This window comes from Cotesia glomerata, linkage group LG6 (assembly GCF_020080835.1).
Source record: "Cotesia glomerata isolate CgM1 linkage group LG6, MPM_Cglom_v2.3, whole genome shotgun sequence".
NCBI lineage: Eukaryota > Metazoa > Arthropoda > Insecta > Hymenoptera > Braconidae > Cotesia > Cotesia glomerata.
This window is the reverse complement of record NC_058163.1, coordinates 20,697,851-20,719,752: the sequence shown is the minus strand read 5'-3', so window position 1 is coordinate 20,719,752 and position 21,902 is coordinate 20,697,851. Positions and strand designations below refer to the sequence as shown.

General features: G+C 28.5%; 3 protein-coding genes across 3 annotated transcripts; 1 reads left to right on the top strand and 2 right to left on the bottom strand.

Moving 5' to 3' along the window:
* Positions 1-138: 138 nt before the first annotated feature.
* On the bottom strand, positions 139-934 carry LOC123267713 (methyltransferase N6AMT1). The gene has a single exon (XM_044732517.1). The coding sequence runs from the start codon at positions 932-934 to the stop codon at positions 293-295; it is 642 nt and encodes a 213-aa protein (XP_044588452.1). The 3' UTR covers positions 139-292.
* A 37-nt stretch (positions 935-971) lies between these two features.
* Positions 972-1,667, bottom strand: LOC123267714 (SNAPIN protein homolog). Its single transcript, XM_044732519.1, has 2 exons — positions 1,420-1,667; positions 972-1,338 (listed from the first exon to the last, which is right to left on the bottom strand). Exons 1-2 carry the CDS (start codon positions 1,569-1,571, stop codon positions 972-974), a joined length of 519 nt encoding a protein of 172 aa, XP_044588454.1. The 5' UTR covers positions 1,572-1,667.
* A 931-nt stretch (positions 1,668-2,598) lies between these two features.
* On the top strand, positions 2,599-17,294 carry LOC123268060. The gene is made up of 14 exons (XM_044732943.1): positions 2,599-2,984; positions 5,785-6,098; positions 6,523-6,771; positions 6,864-7,009; positions 7,672-8,577; positions 9,365-9,371; positions 12,158-12,205; positions 12,616-12,751; positions 12,928-13,067; positions 13,149-13,397; positions 14,298-14,443; positions 14,601-14,710; positions 16,363-17,062; positions 17,129-17,294. Exons 2-14 carry the CDS (start codon positions 5,796-5,798, stop codon positions 17,211-17,213), a joined length of 3,225 nt encoding a protein of 1,074 aa, XP_044588878.1. The 5' UTR covers positions 2,599-2,984; positions 5,785-5,795; the 3' UTR covers positions 17,214-17,294.
* Positions 17,295-21,902: the final 4,608 nt, after the last annotated feature.

Below are 21,902 nucleotides of genomic sequence, written 5' to 3'. Positions count from 1 at the left end.
TATTATTAGTTAATATTATTACATTATTATTAATTGTATTATTATCAATTATCATTATACATATATTGCCTCGTGAGAGGAAAAATTTATTGAACATAAAATCAATCTGAAGGTATTTTTTAAAAAATCAAACAAAAATGATTTTTTAAAAATAAAAGTTATCATAATCATTCATGCTCATCACGATAGATATTTTAGTCTAGAAATTTAAATTTCTATTGTTTTAAATTACAATTATTTTTTATGTACAATAAAATGTGTAAGATACTCAACAATTAAGTTAATTAATTAATTAAACAGCTGGTTTAACAAATCGTAAAATATGAAGATGCTCTCCTCGTACTTTCCTATCAGAAATAACTTGACCCTGCATTTTCATTCCTCGAAATAATTCTATAATATCAGAAATGTCGTTTTCCTTTACAGTGACGCAGTAAAATAGTCCTCCAGGTGCCAGTAACTTGGGAATAAACGGAAATAGTTGATCCATAACTTCCCTTCCGTTGTTACCACCTGCCCAGGCGCGTGTTATCAAATTAGAATGACCTATTTCACTGGTTTCCGTTGGTACGTAAGGAGGATTGAATATTACAACATCAAACTGACTTAGCATCCTCAAGGCTGTTACTAAATCCATCTGAATTACATCTAGATAATTACTATTATTATTGATAAAACTAGTATTTTTGGTAGCTCTACAAGCTGATGGGTTAATATCAACAGCTATAAAAAATCCAGGCCATTTATTTTTACATGCTAACGCTAACGAATTTATCACAACACCAGATCCACTGCCAATTTCCAAACAAATTGATGGTTTTAGCTTCTTTAATTCGGGTAAATCGGACTCTAAGCTATCTATCAGGAGGAATGAATCTTCAGAGGGCTCGTAAACATCCTCAAAATTATTTAAATCTGTAATAGCAGTTTCCATCTTACTTGTTCCGAGTTGACAGTTTTAAGGTTAACTCTTACTGTTTTGACGTTTCACCAGGAGAATCTTTAGAATCTGGATCCTGATTTTTCTGATGAGCTTCTTGATCTACTGTAGGATTATCAGCATCCTTCTGGTCGCTTTTAACCTCTGTTGAATAAATAGGACTGTGATCTAGCAGAGCTTTCCTCTTAGCAGTGTCTTTTTCCACGGCGTCGTGGACTTTGTTCAGCCTTTCCTGAGTTGTTTGCAAAATATTACTCACGACAGTGACACGTTGCTTGGCGTTCACCAACTTCTTGACATAACTGTCCAATTCGAAGGGACACTGTAGGTACTCGGAGATTTTCACCAGCTCTTCAGTCAATGACTCAATCTGCTGCTTCAATTCTATCTGACTAATTCTAAAAAATAAATTTTTAATCAGCATCACATTAATTAAAAATAATAAAATAAAATTAGTAGTAATAAAAATGTTTGGTTACCTCGTCGCACGGATTCGTTCATCCAGCTGATCAACAGTAGGCTTCAGTAGACTCATGAGCCCTTCTGTCAAGGCATCTCTAGTCGGGTTATCACAAAAATCTTCGGTTTTGTCGTCAATAGACGTATTGTCACTCGCCGTATCAATATCCATTTTTTATTTGTTTCTTCTAAACAAAACTTTTTGTTTATTAAATAACTATATATACTATTTGCATGGATTTTAAAAATCAACTTAGCACTCCCATTTTTTTTTCACTATTTTATTTTGTTTCTCTCTCCCCTCCGGACTTTATCGCCCGTGACTAAACTAGAAAAAGTTTAATTCTTCCTGACCAACTGCTGGATTGCGGTCAGCTAGTCAGATCGACAACATTCCGAATTATTAAAACTCTAGAAAATTTAAAATTCCGCTACAATCAAAGTTTATAAATTACATTAGCTTAATTAGAATACCAGCCGAAAAACAATTTTGTAAATTATAAAACATCGGGTTATCGAATAAAAGTAAATATAAATCTTATATTCCTCAAGAGTTAAAATTAATTTGATTTCGAAAAAGGGTTGTTCCGAAGTATATTTATCCGAATAAGTACTCATCTATCCGAATAATGATTCGGCCGAAAATTACTCATCCAAAAAATTGGAAATTTTTCTTAGATGGTCCACCTTTACAATCATGAAATTTGAGTGTTTTCCATACATGCTTGTAAATTAAAATAAAATGAATTAAAATAATTAATTTAAAAAACTTTCTAATCTAAATATAAAATTATTGACATTTTTCAGCTAAATGAGTGTTCGTCTGTTCATTCATTTTGGCGTATAAATTTTCGTTGTTATGTTTTTTAATTTATTGAGACTTAGTGACTTTGAAAGATTCTATTAATATAGCTTTAGTTTTTTCTTTGTTTAAGATTATATTTTTCGGAATTTTAATATTTGTAAAATTAATTATTTTAAATTACATTTAATATTTACTTTCTAAGTTATAGTAATTTATTAATTCGGAATGTTGTTAGTCTGACTAGTTGACTGCAACCCCAACTGCCGGCTTATAGCTTAAGGCTTATTTACAGAGGGCGCGAATTTGAAAACTTTCTCGCGGTGATTTAAAAAGACCAATCAGACTCGAAGCTGCAGCTGCAGCTAGAGGGGCTTTGGCAGCCACATAAAAGAGAAGAAGTGAAATTTTAAAACACAACGTGATTGACCTCTCCGTTGTTCGTATCTCGAGTCACGACATATACTTCTTTGAGAAAGTTATTACTTTTGTTAATTTTTATATTTCTTCTTTACTATTTTTTCTTTTTTATCTGTTTCTTCATCTTGGGTTTGACTGTCGGCCTATGGGACCCAAAAAAAGTGCAAATTTTGTTAGTAAACCCGTCAGTTAAATTTATAAACTTTTTTTTTTTTTTTAATATATATTAATATATTATTCTAAATATTTTAAATAATTTTGATAAATTTATTTAAGACGTGAGTGACAAGAACCTTGGAGAAAGTAAAAAAATAAAAGTGTATTCAGGCTTTAGCGTTTTTTTGGCACGAGTATATAAATAAGGTGAGTGAAACCTAATCATTTAAAAGTAATTATTCTATTTGTTACTATTTTTATTTATTATTATAATTTTTTCTTAAAAAATATTTTAAAATTTTCCACTGTCCTAATTCATTTTTATAAACACCTGCTTTTTTTCAGATATTTAAACAATTATTTTGTTGAAGCTTATCAAAGTTTCATTTTCTCTTTAATTCAGTTCACTTACTGGATAATTTAAGAGATATACAAATTAAATAACATATACTTAGTCTTTACCGCAGCTACCTCAAAATCTTCAATTATTTTTTTTCTTGTAATTCAAAGTTTAAAATAACAAAATATTACAAAACAAAACCAAAGTTCGGATAGTTACTCACCCGAAAAAATAATTTGACAGGTCTATTGTCTGTTGGAAGAAATATAAATTAATGAAGATACGTTAACAAAACATACCCTTTGTTATTGTAAGCTAAAATTTATTCAATAGTATTCAATAGAGAACCTTGAATGAATTGCATTTATTTGGTAACTCGTTTAAATTTCTTAGTGTACAATCTAGTGATATCTAATGTCCATTGCTTAACTTCTTACATATTTGTGTGGTTACACCGACTGCATTATTTATCAAGTTACCAACCATTTACTATTATTTTAAATTATAAATTGTCTATAAAAAACAATTATTTTAATTTTAGTAATATTTTTTACCAAGAAGATTAATTTCTGATTTCTTCAGCTCGTTTAATTATTTTAAGAAGCTGATGGCACTGACATTGTTTAATTAACTCACAAACACCTGAGTATATATAAATATGAGTGTATATATTTAATGTGTTAGCAAGATAAGTATTTGTTTTTTGACTGCAGTGCTCAGTAAATAGCAATTCTTGCAACAACATTTAGCAAAATAATTTTTTAACTTGACACCGAAGGATAATTCTATAATCAATCAATCATTTATATTTAATAAAAAACTGTTATTTATGACCCATAAATATTAATAGTAAGTACTAATAAAAATAATGCTAATTAATGATGGAATTTTTTAATCAGTAAATGCAAAAAATATTTAGTTAGATATAATATTAAAATTTTTAAAAGATGGTTTTATTTATCTTGTATTTTTTTTCTGAGAAATTAATGGATGATTAACAATAGCAAATAATCTAAGTGAAGGTAGCGAAGATAAAGGTGAAGATGATCAGTACAAATAAACGCATAATTGAATAATTTATACCGTTTGTTTGACTGATTATTTTGTAAGACCTTTTATTTATTTATTTGGTATTTATATTTTATAGCAGGTGATAAAAAATAATTTTGCAACTTTCGGTATATTTTTTCAGAGTAATAAATATATTTATTGAAAGTTATTGATTGAAACTGAGACTGTAATTAATATTTTAAAACGAGCTTCCTGGGTTGTGTAAGTCCGTAAAATCCGTCTTATTAAAATAACTCATAAAAAGGTAAAATAATTACAGTGAACTAATTTTTCCATTACGTCAAAGAGTCATTGACACTTAAATACATATATTTAATAAATATCTTAAAGACTTTTCATTTAAATAGGAAATGATTAGTCTAAAACTAAGGATGATCTTTAGCAGGAAGAAATAAAATAACTGTGATTAATAAGTAATTACTCTGGAAGGAATCTAATGTAATGACCAACCAGTAAATTGTCCAGTTGGGTATCCTTTCTTGGCCCCTTTTTAAAGCAACTTTACTTATAATACTTGCTCGTTTGCGTAACTCGTTAGTTTCTTCCGCGTTGTAGTCGTAATGAATCAAAAGAGGGAACCTTTTACCGTGTGACACTCGGTAATCAGAGAATGTGAATACATTATTATTTCTTGCATCACATATTATTATTATTATTCTAATTTAATGACATCCAGGCCCTTGTCATAGACTCTGGAGTAAAAAAATAAAAATAATTAAATACCGTTAAAGTATCAAAGATCATTCTTACTTTTTTTAAGGTAAATATGTATGCACATACTTTCATTCACACACTCGAGAAAGAGAAAGTCTTTAGCCAATTTGTTTATTTTTTAGCTTAAATCATATGCGAGTAATATCTTATTTATTTATTTTTTTTTGTAAATAATAATTGAAGAAAGATTGATAGTATATAATGATAATTATATGTGTTGATACACGAGTACAGGTGTTACCGCATCGATGGTAAATAGAGAAAGCCGTACAAATTATTTAAATTCCATTGCACTGACTTTTTTATTTATTTATTAATAAAATTTTATTCAACACACTTGTCTTGATCTTTCAATTTTATCTGTAACAAATATTTAAAATAATAATTACAATAATAATATTGAAGACAATGAATAAAATAAAATCAAGTTCATTGTCAACTTTCACTAGATTTAAAAGCCAGCATTTAGATTTAACGGTTTATAGATCCGTTAACGTTTAAACAAAGTTATTTTTTGTGATTGTAGTTTTTACTAGCCACAAATGTTTATTGACAGTGCTTTGAATGAAAATTATGCGTAAAAAATGTTATGTGTAAAAAATAAAAAATAAAAAGAAGAAATTTATTGCGCAGATAAAGTTTGATCTCAAGTCGCAAAAGTGATTTTATTTTTCGACTGTGAGAATTTGAGAGAATAATAAAATTTAGTCATTGATATTTAAGCTGTCACGCCCACAATTTCATGATCAGGATATAGAAATATTCGCGATGGCTACGTGCTACGGAGACTAAAGAGCTTTTCCTTATACGAACCACGAATAAAATAGAATCTTTGTACAAGTACAATGTACATTAATCAGTTCTTCTGTTGTTTGCTTACAGATTAAACAAAAATGGTCGAAGCACTCCTGGAATCAGGAGGCCAAGAAGTTGCGGTTGCTGATAATGGATCACGCGCCAGTACGCCTACGGAATGCTCGCCACAAATATCACAATTGGACATCAATTTGACTCCTATCCAGGAGTTTTATGCTGGCCAGAGTATTTTTATCACTGGTGGCACGGGATTTTTGGGAAAATTGATCATTGAAAAATTATTGAGAACTTGCTCCAATCTCTCGGTCATCTATCTGCTGGTTCGTCCAAAAAAGGGGAAGAGTACTTATGAACGCGCTGAAGAACTCTTTGATGATCCGGTAACTATAAAAAATATGACAATTAATTTAGTAGATGTTTGATAATTAATTTTTTTAATAAATAAATTATAACGAAAAAAATTAGCAAAAAATTGACATGAAGAAATTTTAAAAAATTAAAAAAATCATTTTTTTGAAAATATTTTTTTGCCAAATAAAATTAAAAAATTTTTAAGTGATTACTAACTTAAATGTCATAATTAATTTTACAGATATTTCATCATTTTTAATTATTTTTGTAACAAATAAATTATCGAAAAAAAAATTGACATAAAAATTAAAAATTCAAAAATAATTTTTCGGAACAAATTTATTTGTTAAAAAATTTTAACTTTAATATCATTTAAAAAATATTATAATAATAATAATAATAATAATAATAATAATAATTAAATAAAATTTATTTTATTATTTACTATTTCAGTTGTTCGAAAGATTAAAAGAAGAACAACCAAAATTTCGCCACAAAATAGTCGCAATAGAAGGCGACTGCAGTGTTCCAAATCTCGGAATATCAGAGACCGATCGGATTACTCTGATAAATCATGTATCAATAGTTTTTCATGTCGCAGCAACGCTGAGTTTTGATGAAAAAATAAAACTTGCCGTATCAATTAATATTCAGAGTCTGCGGGACATGATTAGTCTCAGTAAAAAGATGTCTAAGCTCAAGGTAACTTTATAATTAATAATAATTAATCCTCGCTCGTAAACTTACTCATTAACATAAACAATTTATAAATAACTAATTTGATGCAATTTTAGTCCTTTGTCCACGTTTCCACTGCTTACGCACATTGTACCGAGAAAAAAATAGAAGAAAAATTATACACACCTCCCATTGACGCAGACAAACTGGTCAGTCTGATGAATTGTGTCGACGATAATATCGCTGATAAATTGACTCCACAGTAAGTGTTAATTTAATTATTACACTAAAAGTAGCAGATACCCGTCAGTTTGTTTACTTTCAAGTAAATATTGACGAATAATTTTTAACAAAATTTATTCAAAGGATTCTTCCTTAACATTAAACATAATTTTTTTTTTTCTGACACTTGCTCTTTTCATCGTAATCTAATCATATTTAAATATTCATGACAGATATAACAAATTTTTTATAATTTTATAGCAATTAAAATGTGAAAAAAATTTAATAAAAAAATTCTGCGCATGTGATAACAAGAAAATTATTAGTGGAAATTTCTGAAGCATTTTTTTATTGTAATTAATTTATTTATTAGATTAAAAAACATTCACAGTTGTTAGTGGACTTCGATATCTATCATAAAAAAAATAGACAATTAATGTAGATAAATAGATTGAGTTTTATTTGTATCACAGTTATGTATTTTACAAAAATATTAAAATTAGTATTTTTAGATACTTTTAAATATTAAGATACATAAAAATTTTTTCCTTACAAATTAATCTCAACATATTATGATTTTTAATTTATTTTTAATTTAAATTAATTTAAACATATTATGATTTTTCTTCCTGTCCAGCTTCTATGTTAATTGTCCAATAAACTAAGATAAAATTAATGTATATAATTGTTATTTTTTTTTAGTTTGTTAGGCCGCTGGCCAAATACATACGCATATACAAAAGCAATTGCCGAGAATGTGGTGGAAAAAGAAGCCGTAGGCTTGCCTATCGGAATATTCAGACCCGCGATTGTAATTTCAACATATCTGGAGCCCATAAAAGGATGGATCGACAACTTTTATGGGCCAACGGGTGTTGCAGCTGGAGCTGGAACAGGTCTATTGCGTTCTCTTCACTGCGACGGATCTGTCCATGCAAACGTAGTGCCCGGAGACATGGTTGTCAATGCGCTGATAGCTTCTGCGTATGACGTAATGGAAGAATACAACCATCAGAAGTCGGAACAAACGATCCCTGTTTACAATTACGTCTCTCAGGACAACGCTATCTCCTACAACCAGCTGAAAGACATGTCCGCTAAGTACGGAGTCAATTATCCGACAATGAGAGCTATCTGGTACTACGGGTTCACGAACAATAAGTATAAAATTTTTCACTTGTTTTACATTTACTTTCTTCATTTACTTCCGGCACTGCTGGTTGACGCCGCGACGCTTTGCATGGGCAAACGTCCTCGACTCCTGAAGGTCTACAAGAAAATTCACCGTTTTATGAATGTGCTTAATTACTTCTCCACCCAGCAGTGGAGTTTTACTAACGAGCGCTTAAATTCCTTGGTCAACAGGCTCGATCCTAGGGACAAGGATTTGTTCTTCTGTGACATTAAAGAGCTCGACTGGAATGAGTATTTCAAAACTTATCTAGTAGGAATTAGAGTTTATCTGATTAAAGACCCACTTGACACGCTACCGCAAGCGAGAATTAAGTGGCAAAGGCTGTACTGGATGCACCAATTTGTTAAATTAGTTATTTTTTACCTGATAATTAAATTCCTGTGGAATTTACTAACTTTTATGGTGAGGTATTAGTTTTTATTTGTGTTTATATATACTTATGAGTAGAATGAAGATGATTGTAAAAAAAACTAGGCTAATGTACCGAACGCTCATTCAAAAATTTAAATCTTCGATAATTAGATAAATTAGAAATAGTAATGACTTAGTAAAAATTATTTACGTTGAAATATTTTAAACGCTTATACTTTTTATACCTCTAATACTATTTAATTATTTTACTGTAAATTTTATTGTATTTTTTTTATTACTCGCTTATTTTTTGTAACTAATTAGTTGTAAGTTTTGTATAACTATACCTGAAATTTGTATATTTGTTTATTTATGTATTAAATATTTTTTTAAAAATTATCAATTACTTCCAACAGTTGTAATTTTTAATTTATTAGATATTACGATCTAAGAGCTTATCGCGTGATTAAATATATTTTAACTGTAGAATTAAATTGTCTCAATTGAAGAATTATTTTAATAAAAAAAAATTTAATAGTATAAAGAAAATAATTATTTTTATAATACCATTGAAATAATTTTTTTATTTTATACTTTTACAATAAATAATTTTTTATTGTTAAATTATAAATATTTAAAAAAATTCATTTTAAAAACTTAAGTAATTTTTTAAATATTTTATCTAATGTAGATCTAAGATCTATTTTAGAGATCGAGATTTCTTGTAAGGCTTTAAATTTTTAAGTCGTCAATAAATCACCTGATGTTTTATCGGCTTTAAAAATCTACCCTGTAAGAAGAAATAAAATTTTAACTGTAAAAAATTATTATAAATTTTAATTGAACCAGTTACCAAGTAAGCAAGATACCGATTTATCAACAGCCGTTTAAACAATTAGTATTGCACATTTAAACATAAAATAACAACTGTACTCACTGCAAGCAAATCAGGCTTTCTTTGAAGACGATAAAACTCATCAGCTCGTCTAAAATCAAACTGCCTGAGCAATAAAAATTCTTCCTTAAATTTATCACCCAATAGAACCCGATTACTTAACAGAACCTGATATAAATTATCTCTAGGTATTTTAATAAAATAAATGAATAAACATGTATCGAGCGAAGACTATTAGGGAACTCCCGGATTGGAGTTTGATAGTCAAAAAATTTTTACAGAACAGAGAAAGTTTTTCCGTATTCTTAGAAATATCAAACCTTAACTATTAAATTTATTCACTAAGATACAAAGAGTCTCTTGAGTATAACAGCACTTAATCAAAGAATATCATAATATTATTTATATATATTTCCTAAATATTATGCCTCGAGTTTTGAAATAGAGAAAGTCATAGAATTTTAAATTGTAACTAAATATTAATTATTTTCATACAATCAATCACCAATTCATGTTACTATTCTTAAGAAGAAATAAGCAAATAAAAAAAAGAAGAAATAATATTAAATTCTAACAAATGATTATATTAAATTCTAACAAAACATATCAAATATTTTTTATAAAAATTTTTTTCTATATTTTATAATAATAATTCATTATTTTATAAATATAGTAATAAAAATTTTATAAAAAAAAATTGATAAAAAATTTAGATCAAGTTCTATAAAATTAAATTATTAAAAAATTTATCAATATAATATTTTAAAAAAATATTAATGATAATTTTGTAATAATAATAATTTCAGGAGTAAGTATAAAAAAAAATAAAGAAGCGAATGATGTATAATAAGGGCCTTATTATCGGTATAAGATATACCGTATAATGTAATGGTTTAAAAGAAAATACATAAAGGAGAGTGAGAAGAGAGTTGGTGCGTTTCTTGCAGAGATCGTTTTAAACTTTCACATTGCGAAATAATATCCAAACATCTATGGATCCGCCTCTCTAGGCCATACTCTGTTGGTTATGCCGTGTTACATCAGTTAATGTCGCCTCGTCTTTACTTGTCTTTCTTTCTTCTCAGCTCATATAATATTGTATAACATAAGATATTCACCACCACCGGGCAGAGTATGGGCTGACCAGAGCCTCACTGTTATGTTATTTTGTGTATTTCTTGCGCAATCATTATAAATTTAGGCCGTACGTTATTATGTTGTTGAGTAGCACTCCATAATAATATTTGATGCCCGCCAAACGGAGTACTATCAGTATAAACAAATGTAATAAAAAATAATACTGTTGCTGCACACTCGCTGAGATATAATGCAAACCACGGTCTTGATATCGTTGATATATAATATAAGGAGAACCATGTCATCGTGATCTAACACGTGGCGTAAGATTTCTTATTGTCATTCAGGGTAAACTCTCTACTCATACAAATAAAACCGCTGATGTATAAATCTGACTGGCAGATTAAGAAATTCCATTGATTAAAAATCCTTTTTTTTCACGTTCAAGGTTCTTTTCTTCAGCTCTTAAATTTTTATTTTTTTTTTTTTTAATGAATCAACATTCAGTAAAATAATTTTATTTGACAAATGATAAGAATGTTGTTCATGACTTTTGTTTTTGTCTGTTCCAATAAATTAATATGTTAAAAATTCATCTGAAAAATGACATTAATGTAGGTTTTAATTAAATCAAATTAATTATTAACCAATTAATAAATATTTAAATAATGTGGGTAAAATTAAAAGCAAATAAAATAATTAAAAAATATTTAACATTACACTGAAAAAAAAAATTAACTTAAATCAAGAGAAAAATTTTTGAATCAATTAAAATTTTTCTATTCAAATCAAGAAGACGAAGTTCTTCAAATATGTTTACTTCAACTAAATTGATTTTTTTTTTGTGTACTAATTGCCCCGCAATAAAATAAATGAACACGTTAAAAAATTATCTGAAAAATGACATTAATTTAGGATTTAATTAAATTAATTTATTTAGTAAGCAATTAATGAATATTTAAACTTAATGTAGGTAAGGTTGAAAGTAAATAAAATAATGTTAAAATATTTAACGTTACTAATTGACCCATAATAAAATAAATACTCACGACAAGTTGTCGGTATTCATGAGATTTAATACAGTAAAATAAAACTTTGTTCCTTCGAGTGGTTAAACAAGGGAGCGGAGTCGTGGGTGTTCTGGAGATCCTCGTATCTTCTTTTAAAAATAAATCTCATGGTAATGGTGAGGTTTGATTAACGCGACAATGTAGCATAAAAAATATAATTGTGGTGGTAACAATATTTAAATGTTATTGATAGAGTAGCAATACTCTGTCAAAGTCGACGAGTCAGGTGCAAGGAGAGTCCCAGTTATATTGGAGGTGATTGTCGGGGGACACCTACTACTCCATCGGCTTTACGTTCGAATTTTGAGTCGAGTCTTTGGATTCACGGCAATCGAGCATAGTGGTAGAAGAAACTTTATCCTGGTGCCAGTCTGTTTCTAATTCCCGTCCATGGCCCACGGCCTTTCATTCACAGTAGTCCTCAAACAGTGCTTTTAGTAACATTATTCATTACTTAAACTCACTTTTTGTCGAATAAATTACTCGAAAAGGAGAGTAACTCTCTCTTATGCCTCACAATCGACGAATGCTCGTTTTTTTATATATTTTCAACTTCATGCGCTTGTAATTTTATTTCTTCTCAAATTAGTGCTCAAGTGATTTAGCGCCATGATCCTGGAAAATCAAGTACCCGGTTACGGGAATAAGGTTAGTCCTATTTTTATTTCTTCATCTGTTGAAATGAAATTACATTGCAAAATATATATTAATTAATTAATTATTCATCAATAATTGTTTTAAATAATAAATTATGACATAGCTAACAATAAATTTACTCACGTCGCACATTCCGATGCATCCAAGTACAATTGAGGTCATATATTTTTTGTCTCTAACCAGTGTTACAAATAAAAGTATGACTGAGTATTAAAAGTCTAGAAAAAAAAATATATATTAATAAAAAAGTAAAATTTCTTCCGTATTGATAAAATAAGAGAAACCTCTCTTGGATATTTAATTTTTTTTATTTAATAATTCGTTGTAATTTGTTATGTAAATTTAGTAATATGTGTATTTATTTATTATATATTACTTAGGAATTTTTTTTTATGTTTCAGGAGATAAATGTTTATGAAAATGACATAAACATTAATGAAAATAATAACAATATTTTAAATAGAATAAATACGGAGCAAGTTATAACGAGGACTCCGATTCAAGATTTTTATGCCGGTCGAAATATCTTCATAACAGGTTATTGTTAGATAATAGTAATAAATATTATTATGATTATGAAGATAATAAAATAGATATTGTTGCCATTATGATGAGAAATCATTGAATACTTTCACTCTATGGGTTTAAATATCCATACGTAAATATACACAATAATTTTAAAAATATTTAATAAAATAAAATATATTTTTCAGGAGCTTCTGGCTTTCTCGGCAAAACTATGATTGAGAAATTGCTAAGAATTTGTCCGGAAGTATCAACTATTTATATATTGATGCGACCTAAAAAAAAGAGTAACATTATTGACAGAATTGAAGATATTTTTAACGAACCTGTAAATATCATACAAATAATTATTTTTTTATTTTTAATTTTATAAGTATAATTTATTGTAATTTATTCATATAAATTACAGATTTTTGAAGATTTGAAAAATAACTCACCGAAATTACGTCATAAAATAGTTGCTATACCTGGTGATTGTTCATTTCCTGATTTAGGACTGACATTAGAGGATCGAAAGAAAATAATCGAAGAAGTTTCTGTTGTATTTCATAATGCTGCCACCGTTAAATTTGAAGAAAAACTTAAAGTTGCAACAACTATCAATGCCGGAGGTACTCTGAGTGTTATCAATTTGTGTAAAGAAATTAAAAATCTAAAGGTAAAAAATTATTTTCTCTTTAAATAATTTATTTTTAATTAAAAGATTGCATTATAAGAATATTTGAACGTAATAGGATTTCATAATCAACCCCCGTTAATCGGGAACACGTAGTACCCAAATTTCTCTCATATTATAACAACCAATGACCGCATCAACTAAATACATACGTAATTTCATCACGAATATAAAACGATACACGTTTAAATATATATATATATATATATATATATATATATATATATATATATATATATATATATATATATATATATATATATAAATATGTATGTACGTAATGTAAAAGTGAGAGCTGGTAAAAAAAGACAATGAAAAAATTATTTTATCCGTAAAATCAATTGTTTGAATTAAAGAATTAAATTAAGAAACTTACGTCAAGTTTTTTCTAACATTTGTAAATTCGTAGAATTAATTAAAAAGTAAAACAAAAAATTTTAAATACAAATTACTAGAAAATAATTATTCAAAATAGTGAATAAATGTAATGAAATATTTGCACAATCTTTAACCATGACATGATATGTTTGCCTTCACCTTGAAGATGGTAATTTTTAAAAATAATCAAAGGTGTTAATTATTTCCAGGTTTTTTTTACCTGCGTCATCCCCTTCGTAAAAGTACAATATAAATTATAAATTATCGTGTTCAGTACGTTGAGCATAGTAATTAGTTGTTTGTTGTCACCGCGGACCGTGGCCCTGAAAAGTAAAATTCATAAAACTACTTATGAATATTTGTAGATTTAACTACGAGTATAGGATTCATAATTTTTTTAAATTTTAATATTTACCGCAGATGTCAATACACTTTTAAAAGATGATTCAATACCTAGCTAATAACAAGATTATTAAAAAAATTATAGTTTTTTTTTATTTCAAGGCGATGATTCATGTGTCAACAGCCTATGCAAATTGCCATCTTGATACTATCGATGAACAATTCTATCCTCATCCTTTAAAGTATGAAGATTTACGAATTATCGTCGATAGTTTACCAGATGAAACTATTAACGCAGTATTACCCAGGTAAACAAATTATAAATTTTAAAAAATTCAAATGAGAATTACTTAAATCCAAATTTTCTTCTAATTGAATATTCATAATCTCTATTATGAAATTGATTACTTAAAAAAAAAAACAAATTATGTTTTTGATTGCTTAATAAAATAAATTATATTTCAGACTTTTAGAAAAGTGGCCTAATACTTACACATACACAAAAGCACTTGCAGAAAGTGTTATTCGTGAAAAATCACAAGATTTACCGATAGGAATATTTCGCCCATCAATAAGTAAGTGTTAAACAATTAAAACCTAATCTGTATAATTTTTTTTAATGATACTGAAGCTAACAGATGTTTGAATTTTTTTTATAATTTTATAGCAATTTAATTATTATAAAAAAAAAATTAATAAAAAAATTCCATGTGTGAAAATTAATAAAAGTTATTAGAGAAAATTTTTTTTTCCCTCCGGGCGTAAAGTGTCAACTTTAGCTTCGCTGCGCTAAACGAAGTTGCCGCTTTCCGCCTCCGTCGAGAAAAAAAAGTATACACTTCTCGGGAAGTAAATAAGAAAGCCTCAGATATTACATGTGATCTGAGACTTTTCTTACTTTACTTTCCATAATAATAAAGTTAGCCGACGTTTTTAATTTTTCGATTTTTTTTTATTGAAAAAATTAGAACAAAAAAATATTTTTTAAAAATTGTACTTCCAGTTTTTCAAGTTTTTTACAAATGAAATTTATTTTGATTTTTTTTAAATAATTTTTTATGAAAATTAATTTAGCATATTTTTAAGAATTTTAAGGATTTCATAACAAATAAATTATGGCAAAAAAAATAATTTAAAAAAATTGACATGTAGAAATTTAAAAAGTTAAAAAATGCAATTTTTCAAAAATAATTATTTGGAACAAATTTTTTTGTTCAATAAAATTAAAAAATTTTTAAGTGACTGCTAACTTTAATTTCGTTAATTTTTTCAGTAAAAAGAAATTCTAAAAAATCTTGGATGCCGACTAATTTAATTTTCATTTACTTCCCTAGGTGTGTAATATGCTATTTAAATCGGCTGCCCAATTTCAAAACACAGTAACTGACAATTTTAAGATTTTTAAAAATTTTTCTTATTAAAAAAAAGTTTGCGCGCTAAATTGATAAAAAATTTGATTTACAATTAGAAAATACTTGAATATAAATACTTTTAAGAAAAAATAGTTGAAATTAAGATCTAAAAGTTAAAAGAAATGCAGCAATACTCAAAAAAATCAGGTATAAAAATTTTGTAGTTACTGTGTTTTAAAATTGGACAGCCGAAATTGACAGCTGACAGCTAACTTCAGTATGATTTTATTAAAAAAATAAATAAATAAAAATAACTAAAGGTTATTTAACTAAATTTTTAGTGAATATTCAAACACTAAAAAAATGTGTTTGGCAATAGCAATGTACTTAGTGTCCGGAATAATAACAGTAGTCTACCAAATAGTACTAACATTCGGTCTCTTTGCCTTGAACATCCTCGCGAAAGCGATTCTCTTTTTCTGCGCGATTATTTACACAGTTTGCCAGCCGATAGGATTCGTCATAAGATCCGAGTCTTCGATATTTAACCCCACGGAGACTATGTACCCCGAGTATGCCATTGAAGAAAACTTGTTGATGGAAGAAGCTATGAGTGCTGTTTCTTTAACTTCAACTGACAGCTCCGTGACCGAAGAAATACGAACCTCACAAAACTCTCTGACTGACTCTTCAGAAGTTAAGCGAGAAAGTGTCAAGAAAATTTTAAAAGAACGTGGTACCCTTGACATGCTCAATAGATCTGTAGACATTCTTTTTCCTGAAACAGATGATAGATAATTTTGGAGCATAAATTAAAGTATTAAATTTATGTAAAATTGTTGATTTAATTTTAATGTAATTTTAATAAATTTCAGTAGTATCTTGCGCTGATGACTCGCTGCCTGGATGGATTGACAATTACTACGGACCGACGGGAGTAATAGCAGCAGCAGCCGTTGGATTCTTGCGTAGCATCCGCATTAATCGCGATATTTATGCAAACATGGTACCTGTTGATTACACAGTGAATGCAATTCTAGCAAGTGCTTGGGACGTCGCTACGCACCCAGATAGACGCAGAGAAAATATGCTAATTTACAACTACACGTCTACCGTAGAAAATCCAATCACCTGGGGATTTTACATCGACAATTGCCTGGCATTTGCCCGGGACTATCCTCTCAAACAATCAATCTGGTATCTCACAATGACGACTAATCAAAGCAAAGTGATTAACTTTCTGGCAAATATAATCTTGCATCTCCTCCCAGCGCTGCTCGCTGACATCCTCATGGTTTGCAGAGGTCACAAGCCTCACGTTGTTAAATCTGTCACTAAAATAAACAGATTTTTGAACGTCATCCAGCCGTTTATGCTGAAGAACTGGAGCTTCAAGAATGACAACGTTCAGCGCCTTTGGTCAAGGCTTGATTCTAAAGACAAATTGAGCCTGAGGTTCACTTTTGATGACTTTGACTGGAAGAATTATTTGAGGAATCACATGAAGGGAGTCAGGTTGTTTTTATTCAAAGAGGATCCTAATAGCTTAGAATCCGCCAGAAAAAGATTACGAAGGTATTTTAATTTGATTTAAATATTTAAAACTTTTGTTAATTTAATAAAATTTTTTTTTATTTCTAGCTTGCGTTGGATTCACGAAACAGTTAAGATAGCGATGGGTTTTTTTGTCATATACTTAATTTGGGCTTTTAGCACTATTTTTTAGATATACTATACATACTAAAAAAATATTTTGTACATAAATTTAAATTTTAGTAAAGTAGTTGAATTTTTTTTTTATTTTTACAACTGATTACATTTAGATTTAAGGGGTTTACTATGTCAATTACATTTTTTAGACACTAAATATTTAACTATAATAAAGTTTATACATTATTAATATTAGTTTATAAAAAAATACCTTTAAAATAATACTTTTTAGATCAAATTATTAAACATAGAATTTTTGTATTTAGTTAGAAGTAATACTGAAAATGTCTGACATTTCACATTTTCCGTATTTTAATTATAAAAACAATTAAACCACCATAATAAAAAATGTTTATAAAAAATCTCATTTACATTTTTTTTAACCAACTTATTAGGTTGAAAAATTTGGATATCTACTCCTTTTGTCAAAATTAACAACTTAAAAAATTACCGCCCACTTTGAGATGACGTATTTAAAATCAAAAAAATTCAAACAACTAAATAAATTTGGACATAAACATATAACATTATTCAAAAAATCTATACAGCTTTTTTCATTCCATTTTTTTTTTTTTTTTTTTTTTTTGAAAAGTATCTATCTTTCCACCATAATACAAAACTTAGCCGACGTTGTTAATTTTTTTTCATTTATTAAATTAGAACTAAAAAATATTTTTAAAAAATTGCACTTGTAGTTTTTCAAGTTTTTTACGAATAAATTTTTTTTTTATTTTTTTTGTAACAATTTTTTCAATAAAAAAAATTCTAAAAATTTTTAGATGTCAGCTAACTTAATTCTCATCTTTCCACCCACTATCTTTCCATCCAGCACCGAGGCCACAGAATCTCTCCATCGACAACATTCGATCCGGTTTCAAAATCAACAGCCTTGCCAGGTTGTGGACTTAACATTTAATTCTTCTACAAAGTTGTAAATGGACACATGAAATACTCAGTAGTTTCGAATTCGCCCCCACTGGACTTCCACTGTATGTCCACTTGTATGTCTTGATGTATATAGCCGATGGGCGTTTAATTTTCAATAAATAAAATATAAATAAATAAATAAAAAAGTTTATTTTTATTTTATCAGAAATGAAGTTACATAAATACTCATACAGAATAAAAAAATACTATAAAAAAACTGTAACATAATTATAATAAACAATATTAATTTTTCTTAGCTGGCTACATTAAATAGATCTCGCTAAGATTCATTTCGGAAATTTGTACTTTAGTGTCATAAACTTAAATAGTATTACCATTCTTAGTCAAGTCATATAGTTTTATGAGAGATGCAAAAATTGTGAATGTGAAAGCATCTAAATATTTCATTTATCATCATAATAAGGTAAAAGCCCCAATAGATGATCACGTACCAGTATATGATCATCTATTGGGGCTTTTACCTTTTATTATATTGTTCCCTCTGGTACGGTATTCGCAAACAGCACGCAATGATATTTTGGATCGAGGGGCACCGCCTATCTACAAGTTAGTGCAGGACACAAGGTATTATTCCGGGTGAACACTAAAAAAATAATAATATTAACGAATAAATAATAAGTATGCATATTACCATATTGATATTTACCTTTCTATAAATCTTTGTACACGTTAGAATTTGTTTATCTCCATGATTATTATTGTAAGATGGTCCACCAATTTGTTTTGCTGTAAGTCTGTCAAATCCAAGATTCATTCTCTTTACATTCGCCACCAATCGATTCTGATATAAAACTCGATCTTCATAAAAACTTGCAACCGTATTAATTACACTGATTAATACAAGTAATACAAAACTTGAATGAACGTGAAATTGATACTTTCTGTATTTTTCTTAAATTGAAGGTAGTTGGCAGACTGATGAGTGATGAGTATTCAGTATTGTCAGTGTCTTCATTGGGAAAACTTATATCAATATTTAAATATGGAACTTAATCATTCCATTCTGATGTTGTGTGCCCTCATCATTAATTTGCCATCTTTTCTGCATGCTGAATTACCAACGTGTAATTGAAGGGATTTATTCATTATCTACTATAATACAGCAAATTCTGATGAATTGGACTGGGAATTTTATCCTTTGAATAGTACGATCAACGAAGAAACGTGTAAAGATACGAATACTGAAGCCAATAAATGCTTTGATTATTTTATATTGAGTGTTTATTGGCCGCCAGGTTTAGGATTTATTAATAAAAGTCAAAGAACAAAAATCAAAGCAAACTTGGTAAATAAAAATTATTAGGCAACTCACGGTCTTTGGCCAGCTGCCATAAACGGAAGAGTACCAAAAAATTGCAATGATCCAAAGAGAAAATCCAAATTAAATTCTAATCATTTTAAAGGTCGACCAGACGATCTTTATAATGCTTTGACTAGCTTATGGTTTAATATCGTTAATGATTTAGATGCAAAGAGAGGAATTGAAAATTTTTGGATGAAAAAGTGGGACCATCATGGTGCTTGTGCTTCACAAGCACAATCAATCCGAGATGACGTTGGCTACTTCAGTAGAGCCATAAAAATGATGAAGGATATCTATCTCGCCATTAAGGTGCAGTAAAGTGGTCTCAAAATTGATAAAAGTATTCTCTTGGGAAACTTTTATGACAAGTTAAAAAAAATGATACCGTGGTACTTTTCCCGGTATACGTCCTTATGACATCTGAAACACACAATATATTTTTACGCTCTGTTGGTAAGCGTAATAAAAAATAGATTGGAAGAGATCTCTTATTATCTGGTAGTCCGCTATATTCTGGAAAATTTATCATTTCTAGATTTAAATTGTATCACACGGAAAAAAGAAAAATAGAAAAATTACATTACATAATGTAACGTGGCGCTCCGTGATGAAAACTGGAAAAAGTACAGTTTCAGATTGTAATTATTACAGATTTAGTAAGAATTACATTGTAAAATGTAAATATTACATTGAAAGCTCTGAAAATTAACATTCAAAGTTTGAATTTAGAAAAATGTTATTTCGAACTGTAATTTTTCTAGTTTTAAATACGACGGGACGCTTATTACTATTTAAGGTAAAAGACCCAGTTATTGACACTGGCCTAGTTGTTTGACACTTGCAATTTGATTCTAATTAAAAAAAAAAAAATATTCCCAAAAAATCAATTATCTTAAAATTTATAATTCAAAAATTATATTTATTAATTAATTAAAGTCAATTTGTTTTTTTTAATTAAAATAAAATTGCAAGTGTCAATAACTCGGCCAGTCTCAATAACTGGGTCTTTTACCTTATAATGTAATTTTTCGAGTTTTCTTTTTTCCTTGCATATTCTTAATTTTGAAAAATCGTACTTCTGCTTATTCTATAACAAAATGATTATTTATAATCCATATTTTTTATTTCATAAATTCATCATAATAATTTACTGACTCAATATCATATACAGTGTGTATTTTAACTGCTGATCCTATCATTTCTTTTAACTTGTCAGGAAAGTTTCCCAAGAGAACACTTCTACCAATAATTTTTTGAGATCACTTTGCCGGACCTTAGTGGCGAGATTGACATCCTTTATCATCTTTATGGCTCTACTAAAGTAGCTAACGTCATCTCGGATTGATTGTACTCGTGAAGCACAAGCACCATGATGGTCCCTCTCTTTCATCCAAAAATTTTCAATTCCTCTCGGTGCATCTGAATTATTAATAAAATTATGCCATAAGTTAGTCAAAGCATTATAAAGATCGTCTGGTCGACCTTTAAAATGATTAAAATTGGATTTGAATTTTCGCTCTGGATCATTGCAATTTTATGGTACTCTTCCATTTACGACAGCTGCCCAAAGACCGTGAATTGCCCAATAATTTTGATTTGCCAAGTTTGCTTTGATTTTTATTCCTTGATTTTTAAAAAAAAATCCTCAACCTGGCGGCCAATAAATACTCAATATATAATAATTAAAGCATTTATTGGCTTCAGTGTTTGTATCTTCACACGTTTCTTCATTGATCGTACCATTCAAAGGATAAAATTCCCAGTAAAATTCATCAGAATTTACTATATTATAGTAGAAATTGGATAAACCCCTGTTGAAAGAAAAAAGTTTTTCTTTTAGTCTTAAAGCAATATAAATAATAATTTTTTTATTTATGAGTTTTACTTGTATACCGTTATCTGGTTTTTATAAGGCTGATATCCCCACTCTTTGTTGGGGAATCAACAATATCTCCACTTTATATCTCCACTCTATATTGCGGCTGTGGACCGACTTGTGCCTTCTGTACCGTATTCACCCTGATCCTCACCACTCGGCTATTGGAACAGTAACATGGGAAAACCACAGAGAAAACCCATGTTAGTACAGTCAATATAAATAATAATTAAAAAATAATTTTACCTTCAATTGCACGTTGGTAATTTAGCATGCAGAAAGGATGATTAATTAATGATAAGGGCAAACAACAGAATGGAATGATTAAACTCCATAATTAAATATTGATGTAAGTATTCACAATAAAAGCACTGACAATACTGAATACTCAGGTAATCATCGATGAGCATAAATAGTCATTTTTTGAGGCCAATAGAATTATTTTTGTCGACGCTGCTCGCATGATATGACACCTTTAATAAAGTTTTAATAACGTATAATGTACACTAACATACAAAACTGCTAAATTTGCAAATTCTTTTTTTGTTAAGTAGGTTATCAACGGGATTGCTTCACAC

Bases quoted from the DNA above. Each gene is read 5' to 3' on its own strand.
- LOC123267713 (XM_044732517.1), bottom strand. From the start codon at position 934: ATGGAAACTGCTATTACAGATTTAAATAATTTTGAGGATGTTTACGAG.
- LOC123267714 (XM_044732519.1), bottom strand. From the start codon at position 1,571: ATGGATATTGATACGGCGAGTGACAATACGTCTATTGACGACAAAACC. The intron at 1,339-1,419 runs GTAACCAAACAT...TTTATTTTTTAG, and splicing joins GAACGAATCCGTGCGACGAG to AATTAGTCAGATAGAATTGA.
- LOC123268060 (XM_044732943.1), top strand. From the start codon at position 5,796: ATGGTCGAAGCACTCCTGGAATCAGGAGGCCAAGAAGTTGCGGTTGCT. The intron at 6,772-6,863 runs GTAACTTTATAA...ATGCAATTTTAG, and splicing joins AAAAGATGTCTAAGCTCAAG to TCCTTTGTCCACGTTTCCAC. The intron at 13,068-13,148 runs GTAAATATCATA...TATAAATTACAG, and splicing joins AAGATATTTTTAACGAACCT to ATTTTTGAAGATTTGAAAAA.